At 40.1% G+C, this 12,760-nt stretch overlaps 1 protein-coding gene across 2 annotated transcripts in view; it reads left to right on the top strand.

The window, feature by feature from the left end:
* The first annotated feature begins 1,236 nt into the window (after positions 1-1,236).
* The window catches only part of LOC105485397 (metal response element binding transcription factor 2), a 58,799-nt gene continuing 47,275 nt past the window's right edge, over positions 1,237-12,760 (top strand). For both annotated transcript variants that reach the window (XM_011747725.2, XM_011747724.2), the window contains exon 1: positions 1,237-1,515. Coding sequence is in view for 1 of the 2 variants with exons in the window: in XM_011747724.2 (XP_011746026.1) it covers positions 1,511-1,515 (5 nt within the window). In the remaining variant the exon portion in view is untranslated. The remainder of the gene's footprint in view (positions 1,516-12,760) is intronic.

The following is a 12,760-nucleotide window of genomic DNA, read 5'->3' as shown; positions in this document are numbered from 1 at the left end:
TTGGTCAGGTTGGTCTCGAATTCCCGACCTCAGGTGATCTGCCCGTCTAGGCCTCCCAAAGTGCTGGGATTACAGGCATGAGCCACCGCGCCCGGCTGCATCTACTTTTTTTAAGTCAAAATTTTTCTCAGCCAACGTATGAAGGTCACTTAAGACGAATTTATGAGAGACGATGATCAAAATTGAAATAAAGTGAAACCTGAAAGGTAGTAGGTAAGTAGATACAATGAGGGCACACTAAGAAGACAGACTTAAAAGGTTAGGACTATTATTCAGGAGAAGCAGAGGAGTGGAAGGGTTCGACCACAATATTTAAAGTATTGAATGGTATTGGGTAAAATGAATATGCTTATTTGCCAAATTCTGAGATCACAGGCTGAGGGAACCCCTTATGAAGTATGAGCCAAATGAGCTTAGACCACAAGAGGTACTTTTTCAGAGACAGAAAAAATACGGTGTCCACTATCTCTGTGACATAGTATGAGACAAAAATATAAAATGGTTTTAAAAATATTTTGACGAAGTTATAAAGAAAGATTCCACACGTGGCTACTAAGAGGAGCTGGGTTGTGTCTAGGTGTAAGTTAAAGAGACAAGCATACAATCTCACAGCTTGTCAGTTGGCAGCAGAATCTGGGCGGGCTAAGGGTCTGCACTAATAAACAATTGTTTTCTTAAACCATTTTGCAGGGGACTATTCTCAGATTTCATTACAACTAGGAAGGACTGCAAAGCGGGTAAACAGAAAACAACCTTTCATCGTTAGGAAAAAAATCGTCTGAAAGTCTTTCATAAAAGCAGCTCCTGATAAGCAGTTTGGGACTGGACAGTGAATCGCTGAATAATATTAAATCTCGACATCTCGGGTCTTCTCCCCGCTGAAGGAAATTCTAACAGCAGGCCTCAGGATGAAGGTAGAGGAAACGTACTTCAGTTAAGATTTTCTCCAGGGAAAAGAAATCGGCCCAGCAAGATGCACAGAGCACCGTCACGACCACGCACACCGAAGGTCGCACACGACCCTTTCCCGTATAACAGACCCAGCCAGCCGCCGATCAGAAGCACAGCGCTCACTATTGTGTTAGCCCGGGCGGCGGAAGGACTGAGCCTCACTGCAACGTTAAAGAGTCCTTCTTTGTTCAGCCCCAGCCGGGGACGCAGGACGCGGTGTTCCTCCGCGCTCGCCGCGCAGTCCCTGCCCCCCCGCGGCTTTGGAGAGCTGCCATTCGGCACCGGAGTCGCTCCGCGCTCCCAGAATGCACCGGCAGTCCGCGGGAAACCAAAATGGCGAGGGGCTGTATTGAAGTGGGCTGTGTTTGAGGCCAGTGTAAGAAAGCTCATTCTACTCCCAACCCTCGTCTCCAAAGACCTCGGTTTGTGCGTGCATATGTGCCAGGTACCCGGTGGGGCAGGTGCCCAGTAAGTGCTCGGACTCGCAGGGGAAGCGCCCACGGGGACGGATTGGTTGTTTTTTCCTGTATGAAGCGGTTGGCACCACTGAAGTGACCGAATGAGGTGAGAGACCTTGGCCTGGGAACAGACTCTTCCGGAGGAGATGGGGGTGGGGGAGAAGGAGGAAGAAAGGAAGCATGTATAAAAGGGAAAGATGGAGGACCAAGGTGGGGGTGGGGGCTCCTGTATGTGGGTGCCTTTGCATTTATGTGTATATTGAAAAGAATGGATGAAGAAGAGTAGTCAGTTGAGTGTTGGAGAAAATAGGGACTAAAGGAGCAAGTAGGTCGTTGGGGGAGTCTGTTGGAGGAAGATGAAACGTTGAGACGGGGAAGCTGTGTTTGGAGGGCAGGAAGGAACCTGGGGGCGGGAGACGGTTGGAGGGGCAGGATGAACCTGGTGACGAGGGAGTGGGGAGCCGAGAGGAGGAGCCGTTGGGAAATGGGGGCTGAGGGAAATGTGGGGAGCAGAGTGGAGGGTTGCCTGGGACCTTAGCAGTGCGCAAAGGGAAGTAGCAGCTTGGAATCGGAGGGTGGTGAAATTGTATGGAATTGGAGTAAAGGGGTTCGAGTGTAGGTGCTGGTAAGGATAAGGGGAACACACTGAAGTGGAGGTGGAAGCACAACCTGAAAGCTTAAAGGGAAGAGGTGGAAGGGAAAGTGAGATGGGGGAGAGCTGGGTACCTTATATTTGGAACTCACCGAAAATCTGAGGCCTTTCTTCTGTTTAATTAAACCTAACTCATACAATCTACATCTAGGATGTAGATTTGTATTGTATTCTTACAACTGAGGTAATTACGGCTTAAGGAATTTTAACTAATTTGCCAAGATTTGTTAACATATTTCGGTAGTGCCAGAACTCTAACTCTGACTGTGTTTTACAATCTGGTGTCCTTGGTTGCTTGAATTTTTCTTTGGAAGCAATTAGAGGGAACAGATGGATTTATCGGGGTGATCTGACAAACAGCAAGGGTTTGTGAACAATGGGAAAAGGCTTGTGGAATGTTACTCTATTCTTTAAAACATTTAACTTTGGTTAAAGATAGAAACCATGTAACACTAACTTAAATGTGAAAACCTAGCTAGGCCTGTGTGTAATACATAGGAAAGCACCATGTGAGGTCAGTACAGAGCTAGAAATATGTAAATAGTACCTGATTTAATTTGACTCCAGAACCTCCGGTGGTAATAGTAGTTACTTTCTCCTTCAGGTCGATTCCATGTGACCCTGCTGTATACCTAGCCTACAAGGTGGTTTCAATTTCCATGCTTTCATTCTCTCTTGGGAATTCCTTTTTTTTTTTTTTTTTTTTGTCAGTAAATTTCAAAGATAGTTGAATGTAGAAGTAGTTAATGTGGATAAAATGTAATTAAATTCATTATAACCTTTTTAAGGTTTGAAAGTGCTTTAAAGGGAGTTGTTTTGACTGATGGCTTTAAGTGCCCGATAGTTTAGTTATAACTTGAGAGGGAATACAAAATGACTGTTGTTTTTCCAGATTCCTAAATATAAAAATGTATTTGAATTCACATTTTAAAATTAGTTCACCTGCAGTTTTTTAAAGTGCTAAAACTGTTCTAAGTATTTGAATTAAGAACGCACCTGCTTCCTGATACTACATTTATAATGTTAGTGGGTATTAACGGAAATGTGTGACTATCAGGATGAAATGCACACACAGTTTTAGAACTAGTTGTACAGAAATCATCTTGTTAAGCCTTTTTTCTAGATGACACAATTATATTTAATAGTTCTTTAAATTATCCCCGTTTCCTCAAAGCTCTGTTGGGAAAGACATTTTATTCTGTGTATTTTACTGTGGGTCATTAACTCTTTGATTTCATGGATTATAAATATTCCTTTTTGTGGGATCTTTTAAGGATAATTTGCTTTAATCATTTTTCAGCATAATCTTTACATCTGACTTGAAGAAACTGAGGAGTTGCTGTGACCAACATCTGTAGCTTGATGGTTCTGAAAGTAAAACTTAACTGCTGTTTTAGTTAGTCTACACTTTCATGAACGATCTTTGATGGCTAATATGTTTGTACTTTGTTTTCCCTGTTCTTCAGGAAAATTTGTTTATTGCTGTGAAATCCAGTATAACAATCCTAAATTGGAATGTAAAAGTTTCCCTGTGGATATTTCTTAGGTATTAGAGTGCTATCTAGTAGAAATTTCTCCAGTGATGGCAGTGTTCTATATCTGCTGTATCCAGTACAGTAGCCAGTAGCCACATGTGGGTATTGAACACTAGAAATGTTAACTAGTGAGACTAAGAACTGAATTTATAATTTAATTCATTAAAACTAAAATTTAAATGGCCATATGTAGCAGTGCTATTGTAATGGACGGCACAGTATTAGCGGTTATTGCATCCATGTATTGAGGAATTGTTACCTTCATTAACCATGGAAACCACAGGAATCCAAGGATGAGGAACTGCCGTAGAACTGAGGAAGTTCAGATTCTTTTTGTACATTTAAGATGAAGTATTCATTTTTACCATATACCATGTCTTCTGTCATATTTCTGTTTTCGTATAACATTGCAATAGAATAATGAAAGATAGTGACCTCTCTAGTCTTTTTAAAATATAAGATTCTGATTCCTGTGTTAAAAAACAACAAAAGATGGATATTAGGAATGTTTTGTTGTTTAAAAAAATTACTTTGTTTTTACACTTAGGTAAAAAAAACCTTAAGGAATATTTCAAACATAATACAAAGTGAGCAGAATAGAATAATGAACTTTTATGTATCCATTCTTTTTTTTTTTTTTGTAAAAAGAGACAGGGTCTTCCTCTGGCACCCAGGCTGGAGTGAAGTGGTGCTATCATAACTCACTGCAGCCTCAAACTCCTGGGCTGAAGTGATCCTCCTGCCTTAGCCTGCCAAGTAGTTAGGACTACAGGTGCACACCACCACACCTGGCAAATTTTTAGTTTTTTTTGTAGAAATGGGATCTTACTGTGTTGCCCAGGCTGGTCATGAACTTCTGGCCTCTAGCAGTCCTCCTGCTGTGGCCTCCCAAAGTGTTGGGATTGAGCCACTGCGCCCAGCCCATTGTTTTTATTATTTTCAAAAGTTTTATTTTTAGGTAAAGTGTATATTGAAATGCACAAATCTTAACTGTACAGTTTTTAAATAAGTTTTATTGAGATATAATTTATATACTATAGTTGTATGTACATAATTGACATGCAACCTTTGAAAGTGTACAGTTGAGTGGTTTTTTTAGTATACTCACATGTGCAACCATCACCACTACCTAATTTCAGAACATTTTCATCACCCCAAAAAGAAAATCTTAATCCATTAACAGTCACTCCCCTTCACCCCTCCCCTATCTTCTGGCAACCACTAATTTACTTTCTGTGTCTATAGATTTGCCTGTTCTGGACATTTCATATAAATGGAGTAGTACAATATGTGGCCTTTTATGTCTGGCTTCCTTCATTTAGCATAACTGTGTTAGTCCATTCTTGCACTGCTATGAAGAAATACCTGAGACTGGGTAATTTATAAAGAAAGTAATTTTGACTGGCTTACGGTTCCACAGGCTATACAGGAAGCATGACTGGGGAGGCCTCAGGAAACTTCCCCTCGGAGTGGCCCTCTTGAAGTGGCCAGAGCAGGAGGATTAGATGGGGGCAATGCCACACACTTTTAAACAACCAGAGAACTCAGTATCATGAGAACAGCAGGGGGGAAAATCTGCCTGCATGATCCAGTCATTTCCCACCAGGGCCTTCCTCCAATGTTGGGGATTACAGTTTGACAGGAGATTGGGCAGGAACACAAAATGCAAACTATATCATTAATGTTTTCAAGGTACAGCCATGTTGTAACGTTTATAGTCACTTCATATATTTTTAGGACCAAATAATATTTCATTATATGAATATACCTTTTTTGTCTGCTCATCAGTTGATGGACATTTGGGTTGTTCCCACTTTTTGACTTTTATAAGTAATGCTTCAGTGATCATTCATGTATAAGGTTTGGGTGAACATGTTTTCGTTTCTCTTGGGTACACATATCTAGGAGTGAAATTGCTGGGTCAGATGATAACTCGGATTAATGTTTTGAGGAACTGCCAAACTGTTTTTCAGAGAGACTGCACCATTCTGCAATCTCACAAGCAATTATCTGCTGAGTGATTATCTCACCAGTTTATCCACATCCTCACTGATACTTGCTATAGTCTGTCTTTTGATTATAACCATTCTAGGGTTTGAATTGGTATTTCATTGTGGTTTTGATTTGCATTTCACTTATGGCTAATTATATTGAGGATCATGTACTTGTTGGCCATTTGTATACCTTTGGAGAACTGTCTATTTAAGTCTTTTACTCATGTAAAAAATGAGGCTTTTTTATTCTTGAGTTGTAAGAGTTTTTCACGTATTTTGGATACAAGTCTTTTATCAGATATGATTTGCAGACTTTTTTTTTTCCATCCTGTGGATTGTCTTTTCACTTTCTTGATGGTGTCCTTTTAAGCACAAATGTTTTTAATTTTGCTAAAGTTCAATTTATTCCTTTTTTTTTTTGCTTATGCTTTTGATGCCATATCTAAAGAGCTTTATAGTTTTCGCTTTTACATTTAGTGTCTTTCATCTATTTTGAGTTAATTTTTTATATATGGTGTGAGGTAGGGGTCCAACTTCAGTGTTTTGCATGTGGATACCAGTTTTCTAGTACCATTTGTTCAAAAAACTAATTCTTTCATCATTGACTTGTGTTTGACAATCTTGTCAAAAATAAATTAACCATCCATGTAAAGGTTTGTTCCTGGATCACAGTTTTGTTCCATTGATTTATGTGTTTGTACTTAGGACTGTACCATAACATTTTAATTACCATTACTTCATAGTAAGTTTTGAAATTGGGACGTGTGAGTCCTCAAGTTTTTTCTTTTTTAAAAACAATTTGGCTATTCTGGGCTCCTTTCACTTTTCCATGTAAATTTTAGGATTAATCTGTGAGTCTGTGCAAAAAACGCAGCTGGGATTTTGGTAGGTATTGTATTGAATCTATAGATTGATTTGGGAAGACTTGTCATTTTAATATTATTAACATGTATGAACATGGATGCCTTTCCAGTTACATAGATGTTATGTAATTTCTTTCTCTGACATTATGTAGTTTTCATTGTACAATTCTTGAATTTCTTCTGTTAAATTTATTCCTGAGCCAGGCACGGTAGTCCCAGCTACTTAGGAGGCTGAGGCAGGAGGATTGGGTAGGAGGATTGCTTGAGCCCAGGAGTTTGAGACTGCAGTGAACTATGAGAGCTATGATGTGCCACTGCACTCCAGCCTGGGTGACAAAGCAAGGCCCTGTCTCTAAAAATGTAAGTATTAAAAGAAATACTTTGAACATATAGAAACAAAGTAAACCATTTTCCTTGATAAGATAAAGCATCACTTTCTCCTGTCCTCATTTAATTTAAAGTTCTTATCGGTACTTGAACCCCTCTATTGATTCTCATTTCTGAGGATTTTTTGATAGCAGTTAAAGAATTCTCCCATAATCAGGGAGATAGAAGGGTAGTTTGTGAAGCACTTATCTAGTACTAAAAATACTTTTAAAATTTCAAAGCATTGTCATTATAATATAGTTATGGATCCTAATGACATTACCTTTCTTTTTTCTTTTTTTCCTTTTTTTTTTTTGAGATGGAGTCCAGGCAGTGGTGCCATCTCAGCTCACTGCAAGCTCTGCCTCCCGGGTTCGTGCCATTCTCCTGCCTCAGTCTCCCGAGTAGCTGGGACTACAGGTGTCCGACACCATGCCCGGCTAATTTTTTTGTATTTTTTAGTAGAGACGGGGTTTCACCATGTTGGCCAGGATGGTCTCGATCTCCTGACCTTGTGATCCGCCTGCCTTGGCCTCCCAAAGTGCTGGGATTATAGGGGTGAGCCACCACACCCTATTATTTTTTTCTTCATTAAAAGAGACAGGGTCTGTCTCTTGCCCAGCCTGGAGTGCAGTGGCATGATCATAGCTCACTGTACCCTCACACTCCCAGGCTCAAGTGATCCTTTCACCTCAGCCTCCTGCGTAGCTAGGACTACAGGTGCCTGCCACCACACCTGGCTGATTTTTAAAATATTCTGTAGCAACGGGGTCTTGGTATGTTGCCCATGCTAGTCTTGGACTCCTGGCCTCAAACAATCCTCCTGCCTTGGCCTCCTTAGGTGCTGGGATTACAGGCATGAGTCACTGGGCCTAGCCAGGGCCAACTTTTAGCGTCCATAGGTTCTATGGGTCATACTGCAAAACTTGAGTATCTGTGGATTTTGGTATCCTCAGGAGGTTCTGTGACCAGTGCCTTGTGGATACCAAGGGACAACTAAATAGCATATACATAAACTAGTAACACAGTCGTTTGTTATTAGTATTGTGTATTGTACCTAATGAGTATATGTGCAAGACTTTATGCTACTGGCAGTGCAGTAGGTTTGTTTTATACCAAGGTCACTGCAAACATGTTGTAAAGCATTGCATTACAGTGGTTACAAAGTCACTGAGTAATAGAAATTTTTCAGCTTCATTATAATCTTATGGGACCACTGTTGTATATGTAATCTGTGGTTGACCAAAATGTTACTGTGTAGCACATGACTATGCTTAGAAGGAAGGATCAGCTATGTAAATAATGAAGGAGGGGGCCGAGCTCATTGGCTTACACCTGTAATCCTAGCACTTTGGAGGCTAAGGTGGGCAGATCGCTTGAGGCCAGGAGTTTGAGACCAGTTGGGCCAACATGGTGAAACCCTGTCTCTACTAAAAACACAAAAAAATTAGCCAGGTGTGGTGGCGCATGTCTGTAATCCCAGCTACTCAGGAGGCTGAGGTTCACTTGAACCCAGGAGGCGGAGGCTGCAGTGAGCCGAGATTGCACCACTGCACTCTAGCCTGGGTGACAGAGTGAGACTCTGTCTCAAAAAAAAAAAAAAAAAGATGAGGAAGAAGGGCAATTTTGGTAGTAGGTACAATATGTATGAATGCCTTGGGTGGGAAAGATCTTGGTTTGTGAATAATCGATAGATAGCCCCAGGTGAATCTTGAGATGCAAAGACATATTCCTATGGGAGAAGAAAACAAATATATTGTATTTGACTTGTAGCATTATCAGCCTAGTAATTATGTTAGTTTCCCAGTTCTGTTGGTGTTTGAAGAACTATTTATAAAGTCCTTTTGTATTTGTCTATATGAGACTCTTAAATACAGAGCTTTGAAAATGTATACTACAGTCAGCTGTCTTTGAACTTCTTCTTGTGTCAAAATTGGGCAGACAGCTACAGGTTGAATATCCCTTATTTGAAATGCTTGGGACCAGAAGGGTTTTGGATTTTAGACTTTTTCAGATTTTGGAAATTTGCATATACAAATGAGATGTCTTGGGGATGAGACCCAAGTTTAAACAGAAAATTAATTTATGTTTCATATACACGTTGTATGCTTAGTCTAAAGCTTGTTTTTTCCTTGGGGACACTGAATAAACTGTTGTGCCACTTGCGTTTTGACTACAACCTGTCACGAGGTCAGATGTGGAATTTTCCACATGGGGTCGATGCTTAGAAAGTTTCAGATTTTGAAGCATTTCAGATTTTGGACTTTTAGAATAGGGATGCTCAACTTGTATTGGTATCTGAGGACACTTAACCAAGTTGAACCATCTGTAGAAATGCATCATTTCATCACTGGTGGATGACTTCAGTTAGACCTATAAAAAGGCCTTAGTGGCAAAATATACTGTGGACAAGAGGCTGGATAATGGCAGTGAATGGCCTGATTTCACCATTTGCTAAGTCTGAAAATATTCTTGGCCTTCCCCACAGTATGTGACCTTGGTTCGTAATTGGGACCCAAAAGTGACAAATATCTAGAATAACTTTGTCTCAGAAATAGTATCACTTAACTGGGGTTTACCATAGTAGAGCCAAGCATTACCTATCTTTCTTTACAACTTTAAGGAAGTAATTTTACTTCTGAGTTCCACATTTTTCATTTGTTAAACAGTAGTCTTCCCTTCCTATTTTATGGCATTATTGGGAGGAGAAAATTAGATATGAATGCTTTTGAGAAAGTTAAACGGTATAGTAAGATGAAGATATTTTCAAGCTCTTGTGATCCATGTACTCTACTACCTACCAAAGATCCAGTTCATACTTTCCTTTGTAGTAGTTGGAACTTTTAAAACTCTAGGGTACAGTTAGTGGCTTGCAGCAAGAGCCCCTCAGTGCTATTATTTCTTTCTCCTTGGTCTTAGGACCAGAGTCTGCAGGATTATAATGAAAACGCTGAACTTTCCAGTTCATCCTTGACTGAATTGTTAGTGGAGGCTCATTTTGTGTAGTGTAATCAACTTTATAAATTCTGGACTCGAACATGAATGTATATACCTGTACTTAATTCACATTTTTCTGTTTTTTATGTGTATTATTGGCCTTGTTGGTTTTGGTGTTTTAAGTCTGTAGTTAACCTTTCTTTGTTATTCATTGTATATGTGAGATAATATCAAGGATTCCTTTTACACAAATAATTTAGATGGCTTTGGATATTGTGATGTAAAGATTTTACCGATTGTCATATTGGCTTTAAAAGAAATCAGGTATATTTTTGAAATCTATTACTGTTTCTAAATGTTTGGTATTTGCCATTTTCAAAATACTTGATATATTTGACAGTGTCATTTACAATTTTTTTTTTGAAATGGAATCTCACTTTCTTGCCCAGGCGTGAATGCAGTGATGCGATCTCAGCTCACTGCAACCTCTGCCTCCTGGGTTCAAGCAGTTCTCGTGTCTCAGCCACCCAAGTAGCTGGGATTACAGCTGTGTGCCAACGTGCCTGGCTAATTTTTGTGTTTTTTGGTAGAGATGGGGTTTCACCACATTGGCCAGGCTGGTATGGAACTCCTGACCTCAAGCGATCTGCCCGCCTCGGCCTACCAGTGTGAAGTGCTGGGATTACAGGCATGAGCCACCATACCCGACCTCATTTACAATTTTTTTAAAAAAACTTAAGATCTGTATTTTTTATAGTTTATAAAAGTATTTTTGTGATCACAGAAATACATGCTTTTGGTAGAAACACAAACATACAAAGGTGTTCTATAAAACTGACTTTTTATCATACATTTTAAGATATTTAAAAAATATTTTCTGTAATTTCATGAAGAGTACTAAAGCCACACTCACTGAAATTGTAAACACCTGTGTTCATTGTCTGACCTGTTAGGTGGTTAAGCTATTTTTAATTCTAGGGGGCTCAGGCTGAACTTGAGGTTGGGGAGGAGAATTTGCCTCTGCTTTTAGTTGCAATTTTCAAATGAGGTGAAATTAAGTACAATTTATAAGGCTTTTTTGGCTTTTTAATTCTAGATAAATACATAAATAAATTTGGGGCTCTGTGTAATAGAATATGTGCTTTTATAGGATAGTGATATTTGCTTGATAAATGGAGGATTTACTTACTAGTATGTGTATTGATAAATACGGACTTTGATTAGTGTATTCAAGAGAGATTTTTAAGTCCCTACTTTATGCCATACCTTGAAAAGTTTTAGAGTTCCAGTGATGAGCAAAATGTTTATTTTCAATTGTAATTCAAAATGCACGTTCCACTTGTTTACATGGAGTTATTAGACTGTAAATTTCTAGAAATTGATTCTGCCTTAAAAAAAAAAAAAACAGAGAGAGATGGAGCCTCTCGAGTGCAGTGATGCAATCACAGCTCTCATAGTTCACTGTATCACTGTAGCTTTCGTACTCCTGGGCCCAGGCTATTGTCACACTTCAGCCTCCCAAGTAGTTGGGACTACACGCTCTCACCACTATGCCTGGCTTAATTTTTTCATTGTTTTAGAGATTGTGTGTGTGTGGGGGGGGTCTTGTTATGATGCCCAGGCTGGTCTTGAACTCCTAGCCTCAAGCAATATTCCTGTCTTAGCCTCCAAAGTATTAATAGCTTGATTGTACTTTTTTTTTCTTTTCTTTTTAAAGATGGAGTCTCACTGTATCACCCAGGCTGGAGTGCAGTGGCGCGATCTTGGCTTACTGCAACCTGTGCCTCCCGGGTTCAAGCGATTCTCCTGCCTTAGCCTCCAGAGTAGCTGGGATCACAGGTGTGCACCACCACGCCTGCCTAATTTTTTTTTTTTTTTTCACGATGGAGTTTTGCTCTGTCCCCCAGGCTGGAGTGCGATGGCATGATCTTGGCTCACTGCAAGCTCCGCCTCCCGGGTTCATGCCATACTCTTGCCTCAGCCTCCTGAGTAGCTGGGACTACAGTCGCCCGCCACCACACCCGGCTAATTTTTTGTGTTTTTAGTAGAGACGGGGTTTCACCGTGTTAGCCAGAATGGTCTCTATCTCCTGACCTCGTGATCCTCCCGCCTCGGCCTCCCAAAGTGCTGGGATTATAGGTGTGAGCCACCATACCTGGCCAATTTTTGTATTTTTAGTAGAGATGGGCGTTTCTCCATGTTGGCCAGGTGGGTCTCGAACTCCTGACCTCAGGTGATCTGCCCGCCTTGGCCTCCCAAAGTGTTGGGATTACACGCATGAGCCACCATGGCTGGCCAATTTTTGTATTTTTAGTAGAGATGGGGATTTCTCTATGCTGGCCAGGCAGGTCTCAAACTCCTGACCTAAGGTGATCTGCCTGCCTTGGCCTCCCAAAGTGCTGGGATTAGAGGCATGAGCCACCGCGCCTGACTGATTGTACTTTTAATATATCTTTTACACAGAAGATTCAGGTTTAATCATCAGTTTATGAAAGTAAGAGAGTAGGATTGTTGGAATGTGAATATTCTTGGTTACGTTATTTTTGCCCCTAAAACTTTTTTGACCTTTTTGAGGAGCTGAACTTTTAGAATCAGCTAAACTCAGCCTATTAGACCTCACTTCTAAACCCCATGCAGTCTGGCGTTTGAAGTCAGTACTCATATGTGACATTTGAATCGTTATATTCAATAAACAGTTTTTATTACTCATTTTACTTAATCTGTCTGGTACATCTGGTATACTACTACTTAGTTGTATTTTCTCATTTTTTTGGTAATATTTTACTCTCTGGGTTATCTTTATATTTCTCTGGTGACTTCTTTTCCTCAGGATTCTTTTATAAAAAAGCATTTTTAATTTTGTATTTAAAACATTTTTAAAACTTGGCAATACAAGATCTTGCATGTTACCTAGACTAGTTCTCAAACTTCTGGCCTCAAGCAGTCCTCCCACTTCAACCTCCCAAAGTGCTGGGATTATAGGCGACAGCCACTGTGTTTAGCC

This window comes from Macaca nemestrina, chromosome 1 (assembly GCF_043159975.1).
Source record: "Macaca nemestrina isolate mMacNem1 chromosome 1, mMacNem.hap1, whole genome shotgun sequence".
NCBI lineage: Eukaryota > Metazoa > Chordata > Mammalia > Primates > Cercopithecidae > Macaca > Macaca nemestrina.
Note: the sequence above shows the minus strand (reverse complement) of the source record. Positions and strands in the feature narration are given on the sequence as shown.